Raw genomic sequence first — 27,048 nt, forward strand, 5'->3', positions numbered from 1 at the left:
TCCCAAAATAAAACTTGAGATTCTTGAACAGGACTCTGACCTTGAAGTGGCAGCAGTTTCCCTTCAACAAGCAGACAGAGTACAAAAAGAGTTTAGCTCTGTTACTGCTACAGAAAGCATTCGAGGCACATAAAACAAAATTTAACAGTCAACAACTTTTACCTCACCTTGAAAATCACAAGTAATAGCCGAGCCGTTTTAAAGCAATAGTTGTAGCAGAGTTGACAAATGAACTGGCGCTCACCAGCCAGGGTCAGAAATTCACACTGACTGCAGATCTGTCAAACCACAATTATCGAGGCCACTCGTTCAGCCAAGCCGAAACCACAGAACATCACTGCCAAGTTGCTGCAATTGAATGGCCTCTCTGGCACTCAGCAGCATCACAAAGGTATTCACTGTAGTGCATTAGACATGGGCCTTCGTTCAACAGAAACCCAAACACAAAATATTAGAAAAATATGAGAACTCACACTCATTCCAGTAAAAACAGTTCTCATATCTTCCTTCTTAATCAATTCCTGTAGTAAAATTAAGAAAAGTCAATAAAAAATATATTTTTGATGTTTTTGACCCATCTAAATTTATCATCGGGTGGATGAGTCCTTGTGGCGTGAGTGGACTGGCACACCTTTTCTTGTTCATGCTCTAAATATTTGTCATGTTAATTATAATGTTTGCAATCAGAGGAATGTGGCGAACAGTTTGCATGAGACTATCCACATTTCTGAGCCAGTTATGAGAGTTTTCCATGATCAGTTTTATCATTTGTAGTATTTATGAGTTTGTATGAGTCTCAACACAAGTGGAATGCAGTTGATCCAAAAGCTGAAGATCACTTGGTTTATGTGGTGTTAAGTTTGCAGGGAAGGAAGGAAGAAGGCAGAAAGATTAGCCAACAGCAACTCATTGCAGTCGTGTCTGTGCCTTCGACAGTTTGGCAGCTAAACTGTCTGTAGCCTCCAGGCTTTACTACAGGCTGTGCCATGTCAACAACACCATGTTTCCTCTGAGACACAGACAGACAAACATAACCGAGCCAAAAAACTAACTGCAACGGCAGCTTGCAAGTCACAACCAAACTAGGCACCTGAAAAAAGTGAGTGATCTCCCCCTTCCTCTGGACGACACGTGTGCACCCACCCACCTCCCATTACCACTAGGATCTAAGCCGCTATAATTTATACCTTTGTTCCCAAATGGAGGACAGAACGCAGGAGCTGGCTAGCTGTGTGTGTAATTACGCTCAAGTGAGGGGATGCAGGGCCGTGTGTTTGGGGCAGGGATTTGAGGCCCGGAAGGAAGGAAGAGAGAAGAGGAGGTGGGGGAGATCAAGAGAGCGAAAAAAGAAAGAAGCAGTGAAGCTAGAGAAAATCTGGTTATTTTACGCACGGCTGCTTTGTTAATGGCCACGGAGTATGTGTGAGTGTGTGTGTGTGTATGGGGGGGGGGGGGGGGGTCCAGCAGGAAAGGGCTGTGTTTATCCAATCTGTTCCCTGCTTTTACCATGTGGTAGGAAAAACCACTGGCCGACTCTCAGTCTGATCCCAGAGGACAGAGAGGCAGGGACGGACGGACAGAGAGAGAAGTGGGCCACAGGGGGTGGCCAAGAAACCTGCTAGCTCTGTGTGTGTGTGTGTGTGCGTGTGTGCGCACGCGTGCATGGTCACTGAGCTTAAAAGCCGTTATGCAGCTTCTGAAACTGACTCCAGTCTCTGGAAATCACTTCTTACAGAGTGTGTATTAAATGATGCTCCACCAATAAAAACACCAAAAACATGCAAGTGACTTTTGATAAAAGTGATTGAACCCTGAATAAACAAACATGAAAATAAAAAGACAAAGCACAACAAATGGTGTGTATTTGAGCCTAATTTTAAAAAAATTTTACTGATAGAAAAACAAAAACAGCTTTAATAATAAAAACAAATTTTGTTCAAAATCTCAAGATAAATCTCAAACAAACTAATGCAGCTCAGATTTCAAAAGGTATATGTAATTGGAAGACTGATGCAGCAGCTTTAATTCATGGCAATATTCCAGTGTTGGTGTTAGGTTTATGATCAGAAACGCTTTGTGGCAGCTGTAAACCTAGAGGGAGATCAGAGATGAAAAGGTTACAGGTGAGGGGGAAATTGCAGGTCAGGGATGAAAATGATGTTGCACCATGACACAAAGTTTCAAGCTTTGGGGAAAACCCTGTGACTTCTTTCTTTCAAAGGTTCAAAGATAGTAGAACCTTTGAAATGTTTAGGATTTATCGCTCACTGCAAATCTGTACAGCGTTCTAATGCATACGAAAACACTAGCATCCCTTTCTAAAGAAAGCCAAAACACATTTGGAAAACACTTAAACAAGCACTTCAGACACAGGGATTTCCCAATTCTTGGTTTAGATTTTCATTCTTACAGAAAATATGAATCAATGCGAGCTTCCAACAAAATGACTGATAAAGTATTTCCCATAAACCTGAAACATCCTTTTATGGTGGTGCTGACAGATGCTGACTACAAACGAGGCTCTGAAACATCTTGCCACTACTCCTGCCTTATCAATCACTACTATTGACCTACCCTATCAGGCCAATGGGAGAGGCTGATCTACAGGAAATCCCCAGAGACTGGTCAGTTCCCCTGCACGCCCCACCTGGCTGACTGCTGACAACCAATTAACTTCTAGAGTCCTTGGTATAAAGATGTGAGGTAACTTCTCCCCTGAGACACACACCCCTTTCAGTACGCTCTACAGGAGCTAAAGTGCTTCCACTGCAAGTTTGGAGCTACAGCTGGAATGAAACAGATTATTGAAAACTATTAATGAGCATGACCAAATTAAAGGCTTGTGAAAAAATGTCCACCTCTGAATGTGGTTATTATGTTATTCTAGCTTCAATCTTCCTCTGCTGCTTCCATCATCATCTTTTTAAAATACGAGTTGATTCCAGAAGCAGGCAGCACTTAACCTTTCATCTGCTGTGTGAATTATTTGATAGAAACACTGACCTATAATGCAGAAAAAAATGCTACAGTGGAGCTTTTAAATGTAAGATGAAATGTAAAGCTGAGACCACTTTTTAGCTATGGGATTCATCTGCAGCTGATGATACAAAACTCCCACATATTTTCAAGTCCTCCGACTTGGCTTTGTTTATTTGTTTCCCAGCAGCAGTATGGTTTGCGGGGAGCAGAGGGATGAAGAAGAAAAACAGGATATGTTACATATCAACACCGGCAGAGGTCAAAGGCAGATTAAAATGCACGCACACATATGGGTCAGAGAAGTACTTGACAGGCCGTCTCCTCCAACACACAGAAAGCACATACAGCCCACACAGAGACACTTGAGAGCTGTATTTATGCCAGCCTCTCTTCCAGGCACAGCACTTGGTCCAGAAGGCCTTCGCTGCAGGAGGAGCATGGGGGTGGGGGAGGGGGAGGCGAGCGCAGAGGAAGAGGGAGCAGGAGGAGATAGGTGAGAGGGGGGATGAGAGAGACAGTGATGACACTCGGATTTTAATGTCACCATGGTGCTAAAGATCCCCGCTAACCTTTTGGCTGGAAATGATATGACTGGAGGGACAGGAGGGAGTGAGGGAGGGAATGAGGGAGGGGAGAAAAACGACAGGCAGAAAAAGATGGGGAGAGGAAAAAAAGAGATGGAAAGGGTGACAATGAAGAGGAAGAAAGAAGAGGAGGGAGGCTTGGGCAGAGAGTGGGTGGAGGTGGAGCTATAGATGGCAAAGATGAAAGAGATGGAGGCAAACAACACCACCACTTCTCATCTCTTCTAAAAGGGCTGCCATACACGACCGATGATGATGGGCGACAAAATGGCCACCCGAACAAACACCAGGGATTGATTGAGCTGAGACACCCAACACCGGCCTTTCATCACCAACCTGTCCCGTCCACCAAAGTAGCCCAGTGCTATCGGACCCACAACCAGCTCACTACTGGCTTTAAAGCTCCTCAGAACTCACCAACAACTGTGGCGTTTCTGTCTTTAATTTCATAAACATAACATCAGTGTGGACGATAGGGCTGGGGGTAAACGATTATTTTTAAAACGATTATTCTGACGATTATTTTATCGAATAGTCAACTATTCTAATGACTATTTAGAAAATTAATCTAATGATTATTTTTCTATTGCACAATTAACAAAAACCTCAAAAAAAATTGATAAATTCTTACTGTAAGAGAATAAACACTACAGGCCTTCCATTTTGTATAACACTGCGTTTATTGTGTTGGTTGGTTATGTTCTGATGACGTGTAGAACTTGGGAGTGCAGGCTGCTGCCTGAGAGGTGGTAGAAGATGGAGTGTCTCCATGCTGCTTTGTTTTGGTCACTTATGTGCGTGAGGCGAGTGGTCTTACGGGTTAAACCAAACTCAGGTGATATTTTACACTAAACCGAAAACCCACAACACTCTAAATGTAATAAAAGGGAGATCTACACCACAAAAAAGATTAACTCTAAACCAAAACGTAACAGCTTATCCCAACGCAAGAAGCTGTTAGTGAAGATGCTAACAGTAGCTTTACCAACATTAAGTTCAAGTTACCAAGTTTAAATAAACCAAAAACACCCAGCAGCAAACAGACCAGCACGGAGGAGAGACTGCTACCACCAAAACAGCTCTCCTCATGTCTGAAAGAAGCTCCTTTATTAAGGGAGAAGCGCTCCCGGTGATTTTCTACATCTGCGATAGACACGAAGCAGCGCATCTGACCCCGGAAGTTGTTGTCCGTTGCCGGGAGACGAAGGGGCAAAACAGGAAAATAATCTAGTAGTGGACGGACGTTGTTCCGGGTCTTCGGTATTTGGCGGAGATGTTAGTTAAGGCGGAGAAGAGGGCGAACTAGAGGAAGAACAGGCAGATTCCTCCTCTATTTACAAACTCCTGGGGATGCAACAAGTGGGCGCGGTGCGTCGACTTCCGGATCTGACGTCGACAAATTTTTAGAATCGAGCCGTCGACTTCGTCGAGGCTTCGCTACAGCCCTAATGGACGAGCTTTATCAGTTCACCACTTATATCTACAGATTTGTGCAAAATTTACTCCTGCAAAATAAGGTAAAACAGGCCATATTTCTTGAAAAAGCAGTCGCTCATTTTTTGTAGGGTTTTAACAACTTGGACTCAGTTCTAGAGGAATACTGGGAGTGTGTACTTGTATTGGCGTTGTACAGAGACTTTAAGTTTCAGTCAGCAGGTGAGGCAGCATAATAGGAGAAAGTAGGGTTGCGTATTGGTGAAATTCTGCGCATCGTATCACGACACAGGGGAGACGATACAATATATCACAAAATATTGCGATATATTCAGCCAGACAGTATTAGCGATTTTTTTAGACCAAATTTATTGTAGGAAAATTCAATAAAAGAGTCCAAACCGGTACGTAATGGGGCTGGGCAATACAGCCTAAAATCAATATCACGACATATTGAGGATTTCACCTCGATAAAAGATAAATGGACGATAACTACAGGTATGCGCAGCAACAACATTTGTCCACTAGTTGGGGCTGTCACATGTATTATGTTGACTCAAATTTTACGTGACTCAAGGTGGTACAGCTTCTTAATGGGACATGAACACTGCCAACTTACGCACATCTTTTCATTTTTTTATTATCAAATGAATTGACATGGGAAAAATCATCTCGATAAGAGTCCAACATTTCGATAACGATAAATTTTAGATTTATTGCCCAGCCCTAATAGGGATGCACGTTTACCAAAATTTCTTTAACCAGCTATTGACGCTCCTTAACGATTAATAGTCAACCAACCAACCCCCACACCCTCAGCACGCACAAACATTTGCCCCGCTCTATAAATAACTTTTTCCTCTACTCTTTTTAATATAATTCTGATGCACAACTAAAGTCCCACACTCGTTAGATTTATGAACGAAATGTCCATGAAACTCAGAACTTGTTGTGCAGCGGACTGTCTGGGATCAAAAACACAGCGCTACTTGTGATTGTATGCTTAAAAGCACATTCTGGAGGCCACTGTTTTAAAAAATATATTTCTTACATTGAACTAAATAATTACACTTGACATTTCTTTATTTTACTAGAAAATTTAAGATTCAGACACAAGGAGCGTTAAGGCACACTGACTTTTTCTGGTCTCTGTTCAGTTTGCTGCGTCATGTTCTGCCTTGCTCAGTGCTTTGATGTGAGGCTTATTGTGTCCCAAAAATTAAATAACTAAGAATAAACTGCTCCAACGCTGCCTTGTTGTTAACCACTTTGTGATTGAGCACATTTTTTGGTCATGTGACGAGCTCATGTCTTCTTTTGAGGTCGCCCAGTAAACATGTTTGATAGCGCGCTCTTGTCCCCTCTGGTGGTACAAAATATATTGCGCCCAGCGCAGCAGAAGGACTTGAAGCAATTAACCGGGAGAAACTAGTTTACTTAATTAAAACAATGAAGGCAATTAACCGGTAAACTACGAACATCCCTAATACATGACATGTTAAACATGAGGTATCTGAACCATAATAGAGGTATTTCCATTTCAGTGATGAAACAAAAACCTGCACAGCTGCCAACTAGTGGTCGGTGTTTGAATTGCACCAAAAGAAAAAAAAATACACAAACGTTTGCATGTAAATTCTTCTAAAAATTCGATACACAGCTTTTGAATATTGATATTGCAGGAAAAAAATCACAATATATTGCCATAATCGATATTTTCTTACATTCCTGGGAGAAAGCATCAATTTGTTATTTGCAGCAGCAACTTGGGAGGTAGAGTCCATTGACCGGTGGTGCCAGTGTTTGGCAGGCCTCAACTGTCAGTGTGCCCCAGGGCAGTTGTGGTTACATTGTAGCTCATCTCCACCAACGTGTGAATGTGTGAGTGAATGGGTGGATAACCGATTGTGATGTGAAGCGCCTTGGGGGGTTGCGAAACCCTAAGAAGGCACTATACAAATACAGGCCATTTACGATTTGTGTTCCAGTCCACAGAAAGGATCCATGTATGAATTGTCTTTACTGGATATTGGGGAAATATCCCCCAAAATCCCATTGATTCCAACATGGTAATTTGGGTCAATATCCCTTAGCTGCTATTACATAACTGTATATGCTCATGACTCAATGACACAAATAAGTGAAGTTACCATAAATGCTTATGTGGATGGCCTGCACAAACACAAGGAAATAGTTTTTGCATAAATAACTTTTTGGACAAAATTGGAAATAAATTCATTACTAATTATATCATTTGTTGTAGGACTGTAGAAACATAACTTAACTAAATTATGAAAAGTGATAGATTAGTCATGAAAAGCTTTTGAAATACATGAGAAATAAGATCGAGCCATTTGTTCCTTATTCAGCTAAAGCAGTGAGTACTACCATGCCATACACAGAACCCAAGTTATCTACATCATCATCACCCCATTACAATGTAATCATTCTGGACAGCTGAAGAATAAACCACACATGGTTAACATGTATAATGCATTTAGCAAAGTCACTTTACTTCACACCCAAAGGGTGCAACAGTGTATAAAAGCTAAGTGCTGACCACACAAAATCTCAAATAAATCTGAGTAACTCTGCTTCAACACCCACATGACCCAAGAGGGTGTGTGTGTTTGGTGGTGGTGGTGGGGGGGGGGGGGGGTGCTAATGCATCAAATCTGACACAAAAATCACTTTAGGACAGCAGGTACAGTGATGCCAGTGAGACAGGACTTCCATAGCACAATTTCAGCCTTTATCAACATCAGAGTTTTTATTTATTGTTTTTAAATCGTGTCCTGTAACCAGGTTACTTTACTCATTTAATCCATGTTCTCTGAAATGCACAAACTTTTGTTTACTTTAAACTTTTAAATTATGAACCAAAAGTGTCTCCAAGCTAAAAAAAAAAAAGACCACAGAATCCACATTAATGACTTGTTATGATATACAATTAAAATCAGTGGATCTGTATTGCACTGGATATTTAATAAAATCAATCTGGAAAATATTCATCATCTACAAACTGAAAATCTGTGCTGCAAAACAGAGGATGTGTTAATCTGTGGCAGGTTGTGCATACCCTATTCTTTGCCCTTGCGCAAGGAAATGGGGATCATTCCAACTGTGGCACATCAGTAACTATCAAAAAGTCTTACATTTTAAGATTTGCTCCAATTTTTAACCAAAGCTTTATATTCTAGTTTCTTAGGCGGGGAGAGGAAAATTTGGGCATCTTGGCTTAGGCTGCTGTCCCCGCGACCCGACTCCGGACGGACGGACGAACATTAAATAGGTAAGCCAGGGACCGGTATATGGACTAGGGCTGCCACAAATAGTTATTTTAATAGTCGACTAATCACCAGTTTTTTTTTTGGCAACTAGTCGACTAATGGTGTCATGCATAAAGTATGGCTTATTGCACCAAGATGCAGCTGCTCTAATACACCCACCATTAGCTTCTAGTTTGAAGTGTGATCTGTTATGAGCCATCTAAAAATAAAGACAAGATGATAAATTATGAAACAATAGAAGCCTCATGTCCGTCACCAACATGTTCAAATTTGCCTTGATCAGAATGTTTGCTTGCCGAGGGGTGCAAGTTGTTGACTTGGTAAACTCGCCCATTGAAGGGGAGTGATTTTTTAACACTAAAGTAACGGTATACAATAAATCATTAGCGTTTGCAACATTAGAGCAAAGGGTGCTTAAGAGAATAAAATCACCACCACTACTATTGTTGCTGCAGCTATAAATGCAAGTAGGGCTGAAACAAATCTTCGAATGATTCGATTCATTCGATTCATAAGGATGCCCACCGGTACACTTGGTACCAGGGCAGCCTAGGTCACAGGTCGATGATAGATTTTGTAGTCGTATCATCTGACCTGCGGCCGTATGTTTTGGACACCCGAGTGAAGAGAGGGGCGGAGCTGTCAACTGATCACCACCTGGTGGTGAGTTGGATCAGATGGCAAGGGAACATGCCGCGTAGACCTGGCAGACCCAAACGCATAGTGAGGGTCTGCTGGGAACGCCTGGCAGAAGAACCTGTCAAGACGGTCTTCAACTCCCACCTCCGGCAGAGCTTTGACCACGTCCCGAGAGCAGTGGGGGACATTGAGTCCGAGTGGGCCTTGTTCCACTCTGCGATTGTCGAGGCGGCTGTTGCTAGCTGTGGTCGTAAGGTGGCCGGTGCCAGTCGTGGTGGCAACCCCCGTACCCGCTGGTGGACACCAGAGGTTCGGGGAGCCGTCAGGCTGAAGAAGGAGGCCTACAGGGCGTGGCTGGTCTGTGGGTCTCCGGAGGCAGCAGACAGGTACCGGATAGCCAAGCGGGGTGCAGCAGTGGCAGTTGCCGAGGCAAAATCTCGGGCGTGGGAGGAGTTTGGTGAGGCCATGGAGAAAGACTATCGATCGGCTCCAAAGAGGTTCTGGCAAACTGTCCGGCGCCTCAGGAGAGGAAGGCAGCAACTCGCTCACACTGTTTACAGTGGGGATGGGGAGCTGCTGACGTCAACCGAGGCTATAGTCGGACGGTGGAAGGAATACTTTGAGGAGCTCCTCAATCCCACCAATGCGCATTCCGAGGAGGAACCAGAGCTGGGAGGCCTGGGGATGGACTGTCCGATCTCGGGGGCAGAAGTTGCTGAGGTAGTAAACAACTACACAGCGGCGGAGCCCCGGGGGCGGATGAGGTTCGTCCTGGGTATCTCAAGGCTATGGATGTTGTAGGGCTGTCATGGTTGACACGTCTCTACAACATTGCGTGGTCATCGGGGGCAGTTCCTATGGAGTGGCAGACCGGGGTGGTGGTCCCCATCTTTAAGAAGGGTGACCTGAGGGTGTGTTCCAACTATAGGGGGATCACACTCCTCAGCCTCCCTGGAAAAGTCTACTCCAAGGTACTGGAGAGGAGGGTCCGATCGATAGTTGAATCTCAGATAGAGGAGGAGCAATGTGGTTTTCGTCCTGGCCGTGGAACTGTGGACCAGCTCTATACCCTTGCAAGGGTGATGGAGGGGGCATGGGAGTTTGCCCAACCAATCCACATGTGCTTTGTGGATTTGGAGAAGGCTTATGACCGTGTCCCCAGGGGCACCCTGTGGGGGACGCTCCAGGAGTATGGGGTGGGTGGCTTTCTGTTAAGGGCCATTCAGTCCCTTTACCAGAGGAGCGTGAGTTTGGTCCGCATAGCCGGTAGTAAGTCGGACCTGTTCCCAGTGAGGGTTGGACTCCGCCAGGGCTGCCCTTTGTCACCGGTTCTGTTCATCACTTTTATGGACAGAATTTCTAGACGCAGCCGTGGTGTGGAGTGTGTCGAGTTTGGTGGCAGGAGAATCTCGTCTCTGCTTTTTGCGGATGATGTGGTCCTTCTAGCTTCATCCAGCTCTGACCTTCAGCTCTTGCTGGGTAGGTTCGCGGCCGAATGTGAAGCGGCTGGGATGAGGATCAGCACCTCCAACTCTGAGACCATGGTTCTCGACCGGAAAAGGGTGGCTTGCCACCTCCGGGTCGGGGGAGAGGTCCTACCTCAAGTGGAGGAGTTTAAGTATCTCGGGGTCTTGTTCACGAGTGAGGGTAGGAGGGATCGGGAGATCGACAGGCGGATTGGTTCGGCGTCTGCAGTGATGCGGACGCTGAGCCGATCTGTCGTGGGGAAGAGGGAGCTGAGCCAGAAAGCCAGGCTCTCGATTTACCGGTCGATCTACGTCCCAATCCTCACCTATGGTCATGAGCTTTGGGTAATGACCGAAAGAACGAGATCGCGGATACAAGCGGCCGAAATGAGCTTCCTCCGTAGGGTGGCCGGGCTCAGCCTTCGAGATAGGGTGAGGAGCTCGGACATTCGGGAGGGACTCGGAGTAGAACCGCTGCTCCTCCGGATCGAAAGGAGCCAGTTGAGGTGGTTTGGGCATCTGGTCAGGATGCCTCCTGGACGCCTCCCCGGGGAGGTGTTTCGGGCATGTCCTGCCGGCAGAAGGCCCCCGGGTCGACCCAGGACACGTTGGAGAGGTTACATCTCCAATCTGGTCCGGGAACGCCTTGGGGTCCTGCCGGAGGAGCTGGTGGACAAGGCCGGGGAGAGGACGGCCTGGAGCTCCCTAGTTGGGATGCTGCCCCCGCGACCCGGACCCGGATAAGCGGAGGAAGACGAGACGAGATTCGATTCATTCAGGTACTCAGTTTAGATTTTACTGATTAGAAGTTTTGTTAAATGTGCATACCGCAGTCTAACCATCGGTCTGCACACATTTTACTGGTGCACTACATGGTAATCTAGGTTGCTGTGGAGGGAAATGGAGAAACCAGCAAAGACCTAAACAACTGTAAAAGGTAGAAAATGTCCAAAGTTTGAGATCAAGAGTGAAACGACGAGCAGAATTGCTAATGCTAGGCTAACCCGTAGCACGGAAATAAATATTTTTTAAAAACGTGATGGTTGTGAATAACTAAATCCCCATCATCCCATCTATATGCATCTGTCTGCAGTGAAGTGGGATCGAGCTGTAGCAGTACAAGTATGGTTGTTGGTATGCATCTGTCTGCAGTGAAGTGGGATCGAGCTGTAGCAGTACAAGTATGGTTGTTGGTACGAGTCTGCTCCACACATTGCTGCAGGTATATGGCAAGCCGTTGTAGCATGCAGTTCATTAACGCTTCTACTTTTGATTACAATTTTGACTGGAATATATCGCCAATCAGTACATAATAAAATATACGCCACCATTACATTGTTACTAGTATAAATGGAATGTTATTAGCATTTCCAGTAGCTTACTACTGAACAGGTCAATGAAATAATTAAATTCTGTTGGTCATATGCATTTAGATGTTATGTTGACTAGGATGAGTGATATTAATAAAAACATAGAAAGTTAATGAAATGTAGATCAAATTTTGTTCCAAAATATATTTAACTAGAAATATCAGCTGAGAAAGAGAGAACTAGACAACACCAATTTAATATATATCAGAGCCTATTCTAATTTGGCCGTTTTATTTTCATATCTTTAGCGGCAGATCAGTCTCGTTTCACTTGAAACAGTGTCAAACTGAATATTTGATGAATCAATGGAGGATTCGATAGAATATTCGAATACTTAAATTTTCAATAACTGCAGCCCTAAATGCAAGCAACTCCCTGTTGATGTTAGCAGCTAATGAGAGGTAATTAGCTTACAGAGGCAACTGTACCTTTATGTCCTCCACCACAGCGTGCTTCCACTGAAGGTAAACGTGCATCATTATTATGCTACCGTGAGAGTACTACTTAGCAGATTTTGACCTGTACATGCTTTCTTTTATCTTTGAAGAATACTCCCAAACTTTTGAGCTACGTTGCTGGCTCGCCACAATGTCTTGTTTTTTTCCGGTGACTTGCCGACTTGGTTGGCCACTACTGCCTTACCATGTGCCTAGAGCAGAAAGCAGCAGTGGTGCTACAGTAGCAGGCAAAATAATAATGAAAAAACCAAACCAAAAAAAAAAAAAAAAAACAATGATTCACGTCATCTATTAAATAAATTGTCAACAGTTTTTTTTTGTCTACATCATCGTGACGAATGGACTAATCGTGTCAGCACTAATATGGACAAAATTAACATCAAACATTTTAGAACCAAATATTTAATTTATTTTTTAGTATGTGATTATGGATTGACTAGGCTATATTTTTATTTGTTGTATAGTAGGAAGACCTGCTCAAAAACGAGAAATCTCAGGCTGTTTTTAACCTCCTAAAACATAAATAAATAAATGAATGAATGAATGACCCAAGGCTGGAGCACCAATGACAATTTGTTACCGACGCAGTTCTGCATTATGGACATTTTCAGCTGTTTTTAGTGTGAGCAGAAGTGAACGTCCAGATAAGAGGTAAATGTTTCATTGGTTGGTTTCTCTAGTAAAACTATCACAACTGTCATCCAATGGAAGAAGTGTAGCAGAAGAAGTTGTTTAAGTGCACCCACATTAGCCTAAAGGTATGTGTGTGTGGCCTATGCATTTGTTTGCATGCATACCTCAGTTGAAGTAAAGAAATTATGCATAAAAATATGTAATACCAACTGTAACTTACCAGAACAAAAATGCATAGAACGTTTGGTCGCCTTACAGCTGCGATCCAAGCAAGTCAGTGAAACTTTATGTCAGACACTTGTCTCTGTTGTTATGCCTCCAAGCAGGAAAATGGGAAAAGGTTAGCCTCCTTTTTCCACCATTTTTCCCTGGCAATCACGAGTTGCACCTTACAACACAAAAACAATTTACCTTAAGTAATAACCGATCAAATGAATACTAGAATAAATGAAGTCACAAAACTAAGCATACTGTTGTCTGAAGAAACAACAGGTGAGGCGGCCACGGTCTTGAGTCAGAAATGGGTAGAATGTAGGGCTGGGCAATATGACCTAAAATCAATATCATTATATATTGAAGATTTCACCTCGATAACGATAAATGGATGATAACTACATGTTTGCGCAGAAACAAAAGTTATCCACTAGATGGGGTTGTCACATTGAGTTACAATGAGAACAAAAATCTCAATAAGAGTCAGAAATTTCGATAATGATAAATTTTCGCTTTATTGCCCGGCCCTAGTAGAATGCCTTCTCCAAGTCAGGGATGAGGTCCTGCCTCAAGTCAGGGAGTTTAAGTATCTCGGGGTCTTGTTCAGGATTAGTGCTGCCACGATTAGTAGATGCGTCACAATGACACCGACAAACAAAAAAGTCAATCCGTTGTTTATTCTATGAGCAGGTTTTAAATCTCGCCTGCTGCAGCATCCTCTGCCTTTCTGCTTGAGGAACATGCACAGTAGTTGCCATCCAGATCAGCCTTCGAATCAGAATCACCAGAGAAATAAGACATCATGGTGATGGTCATGACAGGTTGGTCATAGACATGAGACCCCTGTTCATGACGATCAAGGTTTCAAAGAGATGATCGAGCTCTTCAACCTAGATTTCCCCAACAACTACCAACCAGGCCGATCCCACTTCACCACAATGATGGTACCCCAGCAATCTTGTGGGAACCCCCTTGGGGGGGTCACAAACCTCAGGTTTGGAACCACTGGTCTAGTTCATCAGCCAATAGTAAATAAATAATAGTACAGATGAATCTGAATGTGTGCGTGTGTGTGTGTCGCTGGACACAAAATACATAATAGGATAATGTAGTGCATTTTATGATCAAATAAAAAGTTTTATGATTTGAGCAGTCAAGAAACAAACATTGGTTAGCATATTTTTTTCTCTGTGGTAAATCTTAGCCTACTTTATTTGATATAACAGAATTATTAATTTGGTAAATAAATTAACTTTTATACATTTTATCTTTAAGGTAAAGCAGACCCTCAAAGCTGTCAACTGCTCCCTGACTGCTGATGTGTGGACCAGCTGTGCAACAGAGGCGTACCTAGGTGTGTCCTGCCATTTCCTGAGTGAAGATTGGAACACGGTGAGTGAAGATAGTAGAGTTAAACTGACGGTGGTATCCCCACACTTGCACAGAAAAGATTCAGCCACTAAGCTAGCTAAATCTTTTCTGTACACCCCTGTCACTTCCACCCCATCAGAAAGGATCTTCTCTGCAGCTGGGAACATCTGCTCACAAAAGAGAGCTGGCCTTTCTCCAGAACATGTCAAAATGCTAACGTTCCTGACTGTGAACAAGAGCCTTGTGTAGGGAATAAAAACACTGTTATAGCTGGATACATTTGTGAGCACAAATAATTTTTGTGTACACTTTATTTTTGGTTTTAGGTGCCTACCCTACCTCCATTAGACTGTAAGGCATTTGTATTACCAGGTTACAAAGTTAATTAAAAGTTGTTTGATAAGCTATCATCTTGTCTTTATTAGATGAGACAAACCTCGTCACACTTCAAACTAGAAGCTAATGATGGGTATATTAGAGCATCCTGGTGCTATGCTTGCTATGCATGACATTATTAGTCGACTAATCGTCAAATAAGATGCTGAGTTGACTAAGAAAATAGTTGTTTGTGGCAGCCCTATTCACAAATGAGGAAAAGCTGGAGCGCGAGATCGATGAGCAGTCTGCGTCTGCAGTGATGGGGCATTGTACCATTCTGTCGGTTGACCTACGTTCCTACCCTTACCTATGGTCACTAGCTGTGGGTAGTGACGGAAAGAATGAGACTGCAGATACAAGCGGCCAAAATTAGTTTTCTCCACAGTGTGGCTGGGCTCTGCGTTTGAGATAAGGTGAGAAGCTTGGTTTTCCAGGAGGGGCTAGATCCCCTGCTCCTCTGCATCGAGAAGGGCCAGATGAGGTGGCTCAAGCATCTAGTTAGGATGACTCCTTGATGCCTCCCTGCTGAGGTTTTCTGGGCACATTCAACCGGAGGGAGACCCAAGGGAAGACCTGGGACACGTTGGAGGGACCATGCCGCTCGGCTGGCTATGGAAACGCCTTTGGATTACCCCAGAGGAACTGGCACGAGTGGCTGGGGAGAGAGAAGTCTGGGCCTCTCTCCTCAGGCTGTTGCCCCCATGACCCGACCTCGAATAAGCGGAACAAGATGGATGGATGGATGGAGGCCTCCAACATGGCGGCTGAGCCTGTGATGACAACACGATCCCAAGCCCAATAGATGCCATTTTAGTGTATGTGAATAATTCTTGATTTTCAGAAAACTCCTTGTCAGCTATGACAAATAGGAATATATATATATATATTTTTTTTTTAAATAAAAATCCAAAAACTAATGTGTTTTTTTCCCCTTTCACACTGCTCAAAAATATGAATCATATTAGAAATAGTTCAGAAGCCTGCTTCAGTGACCAATTTCAGTTTTCAGAGAAATGTTGGCAGCTAAACAAAATCACTCAGAGGTCCACAAATGGCCCCTGGGCTGCACTTTGGACACGCCTGGTTTAAAACAAGCAACTTCTAATATATTTTTAAACCAAGAATACAACAATCACTCTTCTGCTTTAAAAGGCTATACACATATATATTCCTACAAGTTTTAAAGTTGCCACCATCATTAGTTCAATGGGGGGGGGGGCATCTTTAGATAGCAGTTCCAGCTAATCCTAAAGCAACCTATTATTTAAAAACCAAAGCAGCCCTGTGGCCGAATATAGGGGGAGGCTGCCTCATAACCACAAGAGAAAAAACAGGGGAGAGACAAAATAGTGCAGAACATCTGGTGTGTGTGTGTGTGTGGTCGGGGCCTCTTATCTCTCCCTCCGTGTCCCGCTAAACATGACTAGCTGCCATCTTGGCTCAAACACACACAAGGTGGTGGGGGTAGCAGCTCCCGACTCCATGGAGGAAAAAAGCCGGAGAAGCAACCAGCACACGAACACTTGAAGTGACATCCAGAATAAAGCTACAAAGAAATAATTTTCTCCGTCGTTTTGCTGAGATTTTGTAGCGCTCCCAGAGTTGCGAGAGCGGCTGGGTGACCATTATGCAAGTTGACCGATTACAGAATATATCATGGCGAAAGATGGCAGGATAACGCAACACACACACATGCAATAAACTCAAACTCCGCTACAAAATAAAACTTTTTTCCCCAGCTGTAACCATACGCTGTTACGAGGATAAAGTCCACGAGCAACGGCAGGTGTTTTTTTTTTAACATGGCGAGTAACAAGTGTAGCCGTGGTGATTATCAAAGTTGGGTCGCCGGACACAATGTGATAAATAAGCTCATTACAAAACACGGAAAGCGTCGTTCGCTTTATATCTTCGATAAAGTGACGTTAAAGATATGTAAAGTTAACGTGCTTGCCAAGAACAACAATACTGAGCGATAACCGCCCTGAGCTGGTTAGGAGCTAACTCTGGGGGTGGGGGGCTAATAAGTGGGCTTCGCCTGTACACAATAAGGATGGGAGCAGGCTAACAGGCTAGCTGAACTTCTGTGTCCTAGTGCTGGGCTAACCTCCAACGGCTAGCACGGCTAATTAGCCTATCAGCGGTATTTCGCACGTCGTTCCAGACCAGGGAATGGTTCTCTCATCTCCGGTTTACTCTCCGCGAAACACTTTTTACTCTACTCCAAAGCCGCACACTGGGGCGTTAGTGTCCTCTGAACCGTTTGAAATGCTTTTGTGGTATTAAACGTGGCAGAAACTACATTTAATACTCGGTTGTATGGAATGACCGCCTGGCCTCACTGCCTTCCCCCCTCCTCTTCTCTCCTCCGCTGCTCCGTCCCTTCCGTTCAATAAACTACATCCAACACTTCACTTTACCTGTTTCCAATTGAGAAACGAAGCTTCAAAATAACCCCAAATAGTTCAAACTTTTGTGTGGCTACGTTTAACTGAACTTGTGCAAAGCGGTTTAGATTATAAGTCTTGTCCGTTGGGACTCTCCCTCAGAGAGCTCCGCTCATTCAGCAGGCTGGTGACTCACCTCTACGCTCCGAGCCACCTCGTGTCTCCTGAAAGCTTCAACACAATCGGCTAACAGGGCTAACACTAATACTTTTAAACTGAACTACGTCGATTTTATGAATTAAAAAAACCACGAAGTTCTCGGGGGAGACGACACAGAAACGAGCGAGCTCTCGTTGCCATCTAGGGATCATTTCAGTCCACTTTTCAACTAAGTAATGGGACTGTTTGTTGTGCGTCTCTGTGAGCGATGCAGCGGCTGGCAAAGCTAAACTTGCTATTGTTAGCATGTCGGCATGGCAGCTACATGAATCTCCAATGACTTTATGTCTAAATGAGAGAATAAAACAGAGGCTGAAAAATCCCGGAGTCCCTGGCTCAATGTCTACGGTCAGTTAGTCCTGAAGGAAGAACCCGTTGGGCACAAAAACACAACTCGCGCAGTCCGATTACGTAAAAAAGTATGAAAAACTTGCTATTTGGGGAAAATATACACAATTTAATTCAAAAACAGATGCGTAATGATACAAAACCACAAGTGTGTCAATCTGTTAAAATATCTCAAATACATTCACTGAAATAAGGCATTTGTTAGCTTACCCAACAAGCTCAGTCACCGGGCTTTTTATCAAATCAACTCCTCGTTAGTAGGGTACTATCTCCGCTGGCTGGAAAAAAAATCCACCGTGGTCCTTTTCAGTTCGCGATATAAATAAACAGGGAAAAAAAAGTTCAAGTTATCTGTTTTTCAAGAAAAATTTCTTCAGCGTAATTCGCATCCGCGACCTCGCCGACTACTGTGCGTTGCTCTTCTCTCCTTTGTGTTAATTTCACTCAAATCGAGTTTAATCCGATCGATCCCTCGACTGGCCGCGCTCCCGAGTCCTCCCCTCCAGACACTCGCTCACCTTCCTCGGCCAGGGGGGGCGCGCTCCCGAGGACCTCTCATACAGATAAACAGGCGGCGTGCGCGGTCACTGACCCCGTCGTACCCGAGTGACGATCCCTTTGAGTTCTAGTTTTAGGATGCAGAATTAAAAGCTTTTTTAAATGATTTAACCGTAATTATTCACATTCATACCTCATAAAAATGTGTGATCAAACAATGGCAGCTAGTTACACGTTTAACTTTAAATTAAAAACAGGTTTACAAACAGATTAACTTCTAAGGGCTTATTTGATGCGTTGCTTTTATTTTTCTCATTAAAACCTTTGTACAACAATGTTTTCTAATATTTAGGACTTGTTTGCAGCATTCTTCAGAAATTAAGTTTATGTAGGATTTCAAAACCCTCAAAAAATTAATAAAAACATTGTTTAAACAGAAATATTTAATGCATCATTATGGTGTGTATTAAAATAGATGACTGCTGCAGATTTGACACATTTCTTTGTATTTGAAAAGTCCCACATACAGGCATATCTAAAAGAATAGAATATCATCAAAAAGTCACTCATGTCATGAAGTGAAACTCAGATACAGATTTATTAAACACAGTGGAATATTTCTAGCTTTTATTTTTAGTACATTTTGATGATTATGACTAGAAACATTTATTCAAGGATTTGAGAGAACTTCTTAAGGAGTGGTCAGGGGCTGGGTGGCCACTAAGCATGGATGAATCCATCACATGGGCCACTCCAGACTCAGAGACATCTTATAGGAACTGGACTGTTGTTCAGTGGTCCAAAGTCCTCTGCATGACATTTGAGAGTCAAGGTCCCAGAGTCTGTTAGAATGGAGAGGCTCGGAATCCATGTTGCTTTAAATCCAGGTGAAGTTCCCACAGCAATGATTTGGGGTGCCATGTCCTCTGTGTTGGTTCACTTGTGTTTTCTGAAGTCCACAGTCAACGTAGACACCTACCAGGACATTTTGGAGGTCTTCATGCTTCCATCTGCTGACAAACGTAAGATGCTGATTTACTTTTCCAGTAAGACTTGGCGCCTGCTCACACAGCCAATGGAAACAAAAGCTGGATCATGGTGGGCCAACAAACTGGCCTGACATGAATCCCAGAAGAGGATCTATGGGGTATTGTCAGGATAAAGAAGAGAGACACCAGACCCTGATGCAGATGACCTGAAGGCTGCTATCAAAGGTACCTGGGCTTCCACTACACCCCAGCAACGCCACAGGCTGAAGGCCTCCGTTCAACACTGCAGATTTAGTGATTCATGCAGAAGGAAGCCTGAAATTTCTGTTTAAAATATCTTTTTTATTCATGTTATTTTCTAAGACACGTCATATTATAAATTCTTGTCCTTAAGCCAAAATCATCAAAATTTCAAGAAATAAAGGCTTGAATATTATATCATTTGAACATTTTATTCAAACGTGATGAATCTAGTGAGTGACAAACAATATTTATTCTTTTGAGGTGCGCCTGTATAACAAAAACACACATAGTTACACACTCACCTCACTGAAGCACAACTGATGCCACTTTCGTATCGTAAAGTGGTGAAGTGATGCTGCATGTTGCAGGAATATGAGGGACATGCAATAATGCGGATGTCCCTGACACAATCTGTAATTTGCTTATCATGACAATCTGGCCTCAGGAGACACACACACACACACACACACACACACACACACACACACACACACACACACACACACTTTCTCTCCCTCACGTAGATGCTGTGTCCTAACTCTCTGATCTCTGTGTCTGCTCTCTGACTTCCTCCTTTCTGCAAAGTGCAACCCATTTAATAAGAACCTCCTGATTACATATTTTCTTGATCATATTTAATAAACCACATAGAGCACCGAGTAAAAAAACCTTTTAAAAAACCTTATTTGTTTACTGTAAGTTCGTCTGACTTGCACTGGCTGACTTCCATCAATATAACTACATTATGAAGTTGCTCGTTACGTTTTGTTAGTTGACTCATCACTGAGAGTTTTTTGTCCATAATAAAGTTATGTATTTTCCTAAAGTGAATATGCTAAAAAGTCGCCAAAAACTCTGCCCCTTTGTTTAAATCTATATTTTCTGTGTGCATGTGTCACGTTCACTTCCAAGACAACTCCTCAATACCAAAATATGACTCTGAAAACCAACTACTGATAAATCAAAAGCATCAAACTTTGGATCTGCATTGTGTGAAAAAAAAAATCTTTGAATACAATAAAAAATGTTTGTTTGAAATTAGTTAAACAGATGATTCCTCACTCTTGCAGGTTGTTGGGAAAGTTTGATATTTTTGTTTGATGAGCTCAAACAACTGGGAGGAGACCCATGGGAAGACCCAGGGCACGCTGGAGGGATGACGTCTCTCGGCTGGCCAGAGAACGCCTTGGGATTCCCTCGGAAGAGCTGGCCCAAGTTAGCCTGGCAAGCCAGACTAAATAAATGTATTATTTAGTCTGGCCACGCTCCATTGATGGCTCTCGGTTGTGCAAAACAAGAATTTGGTCTAGTTCACTAGGCTAGGCCCAAGTAGCTGGGGTGAGGGAAGTCTGGGCGTCCCGGCTCCTGATAAGTGGCTGAAAATGGACGGATGGATGTATGGAGATTAAACAAGTAGCAAATCGTCAGTATGCAGCCATCCTGGCTGGCAAACTTGGATTTTGTATCTTAACATGGGTTGTGTCACCCATCTGTGCATTTTCTTTCCAGCTTTTGTCCAGGTCAGAGTTGTGGGACGTCTGGAACTTACCCGAGCAACAAACAAGGAGTTTCCAGGGAAAATCCATATGCACATGACTTCTATTGCAGATTACTTTCTATACAATCCTTACACGGCATCCGGTGGTTTCCTTTGCACAATTCTGTGTCCCTCAAATTCAGTTTTTCCAGAGTGCTCAGACACAACAGCTGATTTATGTGATATATATATATATAGTGGTGACATCTGCAGACAGAAATGTCTCTGTTTTTTAAATCTCAGCTATTTCTGTGTGAAGTTAGCATGTCCTCTTCATGCATGGGTGGGTTTTCTCTCACAGTCTGAAACAGGAGAAACTGGTTAAGTGGTGATCCCCATCTGACCTTAGACACAAGTTGGGCTTGTCACCTCATCACAAAAGGATTCATGATTTATTCTGAATGACGATAAAGTTGTTGCAGACTGATGTGATGAACAATGGTCAGAAGGGTTGATCTCCCTTTAGTTTGGTGCCACGAGTCGAGATAAGCATTCACAAAGTCCAGCTTTGCTTTTCTCCTTTTCGACTCGCTCTCATCTGGCAGGAGGTTCTGATCCATTTGGACCGGAACCTCTCGCCTCAATAATAATTCCCCTCTGCAGTTGGACTCATGACCATCCTAGGGATGCCCACTCCAATCACTTGCTTTCAGTCACATGACCCTGGGTTGTGTTTGTACCTACACTGTCTTGAATAGTCGCCATTTCTCAAATTATTGTCACCTTATTTTATCGTGATGAAATTCTTACCTCCTATGTTTGCTAATCTCTTATTTTTATCTTTTTTTTACACCAGGTGCTGCAGCAATTTTCTAATGTTGTGATTCGAACACATGGAAATAAAACCCTTCTGATTCCGATTCTTCCTGCGACGGCTGAAAAGGATCGAAGAGCTGTTAATGACGGTGATTTATTCCTGTGAATCATGATGGTGCAAAAAAGGACTTGGATAAACAAAACTCTGACTCCAAGTTGCATTCATTACTTACACCTCCCATTCATTCCAATGAAAATGCATTTGGCTTAAAGCAAAAATCTAACCAGATATGCCCGAAACCTAAAAGGAAATTCTGAATATTCCTCAAACGCTTTGTGATCCGGACAGTTTAATTATCACTTTGAAAACAAGGTTTGTGATGCATAAGAAAGCCCCAGTAGTGAAACTCCTTTATAGTATCCAACCCTAACGATATGGTTAAATAATAAATCTATGCTTTAATGATGCTACCCAAACGTTGTGTAGTAGGAGCGTGAGGTCCACCTGTGAAGCTGCAGGAGCAGAAACCATAAGCTGTTTTATGAAACTCAAAGAAGGCCGGATTACTGAATGACTAACTTATTCCAACACGGGACACGCTGTAATATTGCTGGATTGAAGTTTCTGTTTTGTGATATTAAAACAGCGCAGTGTCTCAGAACACATTGTGGATGATTTACTAAACTTCTGCATTCAGATTGTTTTACAATCTTGTAATCGTACAACCTTTATAGGAACAGACTTGAAGAACAAAATAAATAAACTGGATATGACCATAAAAAAGGTGTGTACAATCTAGTGTTCTGTGCTAATGTGAACTGGTCAAAAACGCTGCACATGTAGGATGTTCACATGGACAGCCTTCCCTGACAACACGCGTTTGAAAATGTTTCATTCATTAAGCCGCCTCTCTGACTGACCGACCCCCATAGGGGACTACGATCTCAATGACGACTGAAGGTCAAACAACACATTTCCAGGAATCCGTCGCTCTTATTTTGAAGCTTAAACCGGACAGCAACACGGCGAGAAAACGACCTGATGGGTTTTAAAAACACAGACAAGAAAATACAACTAGTTTTTCTTTTTTTTTTCTCAAACACTATATTTTTGTTCCATCTCCACACAACCATCAATTTGACATGTCAAGAGTTTAGAATATTTTATTATAGTTTATTGTGATAGCATTTTCATTTTTCTTTTTTTAGTTTTATTTTTTCCAAAGAACAAACACAGCAAATAACGTTGAGGGGAGGAGGAGAGGCAGGAAGATGAGGGAAGAGAGAGAAAAGGATAGAGAGAAGAGGAGGGCCACATAGAGAATATAAATCAATCCATATTTAGATAGACAGGTAGGTAGACGTTCCAGGTTTGGCTTGATCCTCCCCCTGTAGCCTCTCTGGGTTCACATACACACACGCACACACTACATGTCGGTTTACAAAGCATAATTATGATCTGGATAAGATTAATAACTGTATGAATATATCGAGGAATTAAAAAAAACTCATTAAAGAACACACTAAGAAAAAACAGATTCACTCGCACTGCTGTGAAGCCCAAACGTTACAATTGGCCTGGAGAGAAAACACAGCGAGGTTAGATAGACAGGAACATCTGTATACATCATCTACGCATGCATACATACACTGTATGCAGGCTGAGTGTGTGTATGTGTGATAGGAGGGGATTAGGCAGAAAATAACATGGGTTAAGAGTTTTTTTAAATGCCCCAATTTATGCAAAACAAATAAAATGAAACCTCTAACTTATGACATAATGTCTCTAAGTGTGCATCTATGCATGTGTAATACATCGCCGACTAGTTGGTTAGTGGTGCAGGTAACGGGTCGCTCTTTTTGCAGCTGTCCAGATCTCTCTGGGGGGGAGGGGGTTGGAGTTAAGGCAGACAGCTGATCTCAGGTCAGACTAGTGGGGCTTAGTGGCTGATTTGCTCCCCTTCATTTTTGTTTTATCAAAACAAGTAAACACAATAAATTTGGCATTAAAATTAGGTAGAGAGCAGATGAGAAAAGGGTGACTGGAAGTAATCGTGGCTGGAAAAGGATCACATCTGGGATAGTGAAGCAAAAAGGACAAAAACAAACACTGCCGCAGCCGTGAATCAAGCTCTAAACAGCACATATTATGTATCTGCCAGCTAATTCAGGATGGAAATCTTAGCCTGCTTAAAAGGGAGATGCTTTGACTTTTTCAGTTGGAGTCAAGGTCCCCCACCAGACACTAAATACCTCCACTTGGTCCTGTTAACAGCCTGTTATCATTCATTGTTGTCATTTAAAAGAAAGGGCACCATCAACCCTAATGCAACAGGGAGGTTTAGCTCCTTGAAAATTGTTCAAAATGCTAAAAAGCTGTTTCAGACCCAGAGAGGAGTCTCTCTCCACTCCTGTAAGACTCAACTAGCCCACCACAACATGCCACGCTTCATCTGAAACAGCTACAGAAACCTAACGAGCCATATATACACAGAAATGCGTCTGATAAATACATAACAAAATCCACTTCCAATTTCTCAATCTTCTTAACTTCATAAGTTAAGTCGCTCAACAACCCTCAGCATTTCAACGCTCCTTCTCATCTTTATCGGTGTCAAAAAGATCCATTTTCACACTAACAGTTTGGTCTTTTATTCTCTACCCAGCTTTTTTTTATTTTTTTTAATCAGCCTTTAAGCCACAACCAGTTTTTTTTAGTGTTTATAAAATACAAGTCAGTCAGTGAGCCGACAAAAAAAGCACGTAGACTCAAGGAAAACCCCTTAAAGGTACAAGAAACAAAACAAAAGAGGAAAGAATGAACAAAAATGACATGTTTGCATTTTTTTTTTATGGACAAGTAATACAGAGTGACTTGAAAGCCTCCCGGAGCTCACCAACTGACATCCTGGAATACTTGTATCGCCTCTACGCACACGGGCACAGCATGAAATCTGACTCAGCATGTAGAAACACGTCCTGCTATCAACGCCGACTTAAAAACACATACAGATGTGTGTGTAGACACAACATGGAGCCAGGTTTATTCCATACAGTCAGCAATTAAAAGGGTTTCATTTTTCCACCTCGAGTCCCGCCTCTGCGTCTACAAAGTCAGCTCACTGCCAATCACAGATCCGTTTGAGGAACTGTGGCATCCTGACAGAATCTGTGTGAATGTAGAGGAAAATGTAGGATCTAAACTACAAACCGTTTTCTATAAGTGTGTCTGGATTTAAAATGTTTTTATTTAACCAAAAGAAAAATGTGAGCTGGAAAACCTGCTAGTGGAGAGGGTAAATCTGCAGGTGGAGCTGACTCTGTCCTCAGAAGACCGGAGGAAGTCATGCTGACTTGTGAGTGGGCGCTGCCTCCCCTCAGTGCATCGGGGATGTTCGAGACACTCAGGATGCAGCGATGGATGGATGAAAGAATGGAGCGGTAGAGAAACTGTTAGTGGGTCTGGACAGTTCTGTAGAAACGCAATGAAGGGTTGGAGAGGACAGGGAGGAGGGAGGGTTAGGACTGGAGGAGGTGGTGGAGGGGAGGCGGTGTTTAGAGGCTTCAGCAGCAGCCCCCTCCAGCATGTTGGCCTCCCTGGCTACTGGACAGTGTGGAGTTGGTGGTAGGATGCTGGGGTCCAATCTTAATACCGTTAGCCTGTGCGGGACAAAAACACACCAAGATAAGTAGATAAGTTCAAGAAAGAGAATCAAATGTTGCCGTCGTAAGTTCACACCTCCCTCACATTAATCATCTTCAATCACTTAATTACTTTAACTCAGAAAGAAAGTAAAATATTAAATCACCGCTTGTTTACTGTGCAATAGAAAAATAATGTTAATTACACGTGTAAACATTGGACATTAAGGTGTAATTATAATTAAAAAAGAAACTAAATAAAAAACACATTAAAAAGCCTGTTTTATTGCTTCCAAGGAGAGATTAACGGAGCACGGTGCCTGTGGGGGTGTTTCCATTAGATCACATCACAGAGGAAGCAACAGGTGCTGCTGCGCTGCACAAAGGCAAAGGCAACACCGGCAGAAACACTCAAGGACACCAGGATGAAAAAGGAAAGCTCATGGAAAAGAGGAGAAAGTGAGAAGAAGGAAGGCAGGTGGGTGGTGGGGAGACACTTTCATCTCTCCGAGCTGTAGTATTCACTCTGCCTCTGTGTTTCATCATTGCTCTGCCTCTGTGAGGCTGCAGCACACACTCAGCCTCGCTCGCCCTCTCCCTCTGTATGTATTCCTCTCCTCCTCTCAGCGCAACTCCCCTCCTACACTCAGTAGCAGTGGTGCCTCAGGGAAACACTGTATGCCTTTAAATCACATTTATTGAGCTAAGGCCATGTGTGTGAGAGTATGTGTTTTTCCTAGTAGTGGCTGCCAGCACTTCTGATGGGGCTTCCCTTTCTCTCTCTGAGCCAGTCAGCTGATGTGGTTTGGCTGGCCGGCCTGCCTTCACTTCATCTTACTGTTGCCAAAAACAAAAACAGCGACTGGCTGGCTCTTCCTGGTGCCTTCGGCCCAACACCTGGATATGCTGGCTGAAGGGCCAGATACACTTAAAACCATATGTGGACTCGGCCAGCGGATTCACACGCAGCTTTGTTCACAAACGGCTCGCTGCATACAAAGACGTGGTCACACGTGTTTGGTGGAGCGTACAAACCCCAGTTCTGGAACCACATGTGTGGAAAGACCATGAAAAGACCATATTTTATACCTAGCAGGTTACAATGGAGACCATGTGGATGGCTGAAATATAAAGCATCCATGCCCCACAGCCAAAACGTTTGGCCTACTTTGCCGCAGACATTTGATTTTTTTAATTAAAAAAAAAAATAAAAGCACATTTATTTCAAATAATTACAGTAGAATGTATAAGAAAAAAATATTGGTCATCACAAGGAAAGCCGTATGTGAGTCAAAACGAATCATCAGGAAAGTTGAATCTAAATTTATTTTTTTTCTTTAGTCAGAAAGATGTGCTTTGTTTACACGGAGGGGGTGGGGCTTAAACATGTACTTGCAGCCTGCCTCTAGGGGCATTTTGGTTTGGTTAAACGTCCACATTACGCTCCTCTGACTAGTTATTTTCCACATTGAGAGAGGTCAAAGAGGTCAGTACTGGTTACCTGATCAAGTGGGTAACATTTGGCTAATTCCAGTTGTCCAAAGACATCCAGTTGCCTTCATTTGAACCCTTTTCAGATTCAAACTCTTATTTATTTTCACAATGTTTCCATTC

At 43.0% G+C, this 27,048-nt stretch overlaps 2 protein-coding genes across 5 annotated transcripts in view; both read right to left on the reverse strand.

Moving 5' to 3' along the window:
• The window catches only part of chd7 (chromodomain helicase DNA binding protein 7), a 113,325-nt gene extending 95,132 nt beyond the window's left edge, over positions 1–18,193 (reverse strand). For 3 of the 4 annotated variants that reach the window (XM_070541730.1, XM_070541731.1, XM_015957267.3), the window contains exon 1: positions 17,980–18,193. The gene's annotated coding sequence lies outside the window, so the exon portion shown is untranslated. The remainder of the gene's footprint in view (positions 1–17,979) is intronic. The other variant, XM_054738270.2, reaches the window with a different exon arrangement.
• Positions 18,194–24,625: 6,432 nt separating this feature from the next.
• rab2a (RAB2A, member RAS oncogene family) overlaps positions 24,626–27,048 on the reverse strand; it is a 31,643-nt gene continuing 29,220 nt past the window's right edge. The window contains exon 8 of the mRNA XM_015957271.3: positions 24,626–25,452. Coding sequence (XP_015812757.1) covers positions 25,357–25,452 — 96 coding nt within the window. The 3' untranslated portion in view covers positions 24,626–25,356. The remainder of the gene's footprint in view (positions 25,453–27,048) is intronic.

The sequence above is a fragment of the Nothobranchius furzeri genome, chromosome 11 (genome assembly GCF_043380555.1).
Source record: "Nothobranchius furzeri strain GRZ-AD chromosome 11, NfurGRZ-RIMD1, whole genome shotgun sequence".
Classification (NCBI taxonomy): Eukaryota; Metazoa; Chordata; class Actinopteri; order Cyprinodontiformes; family Nothobranchiidae; genus Nothobranchius; species Nothobranchius furzeri.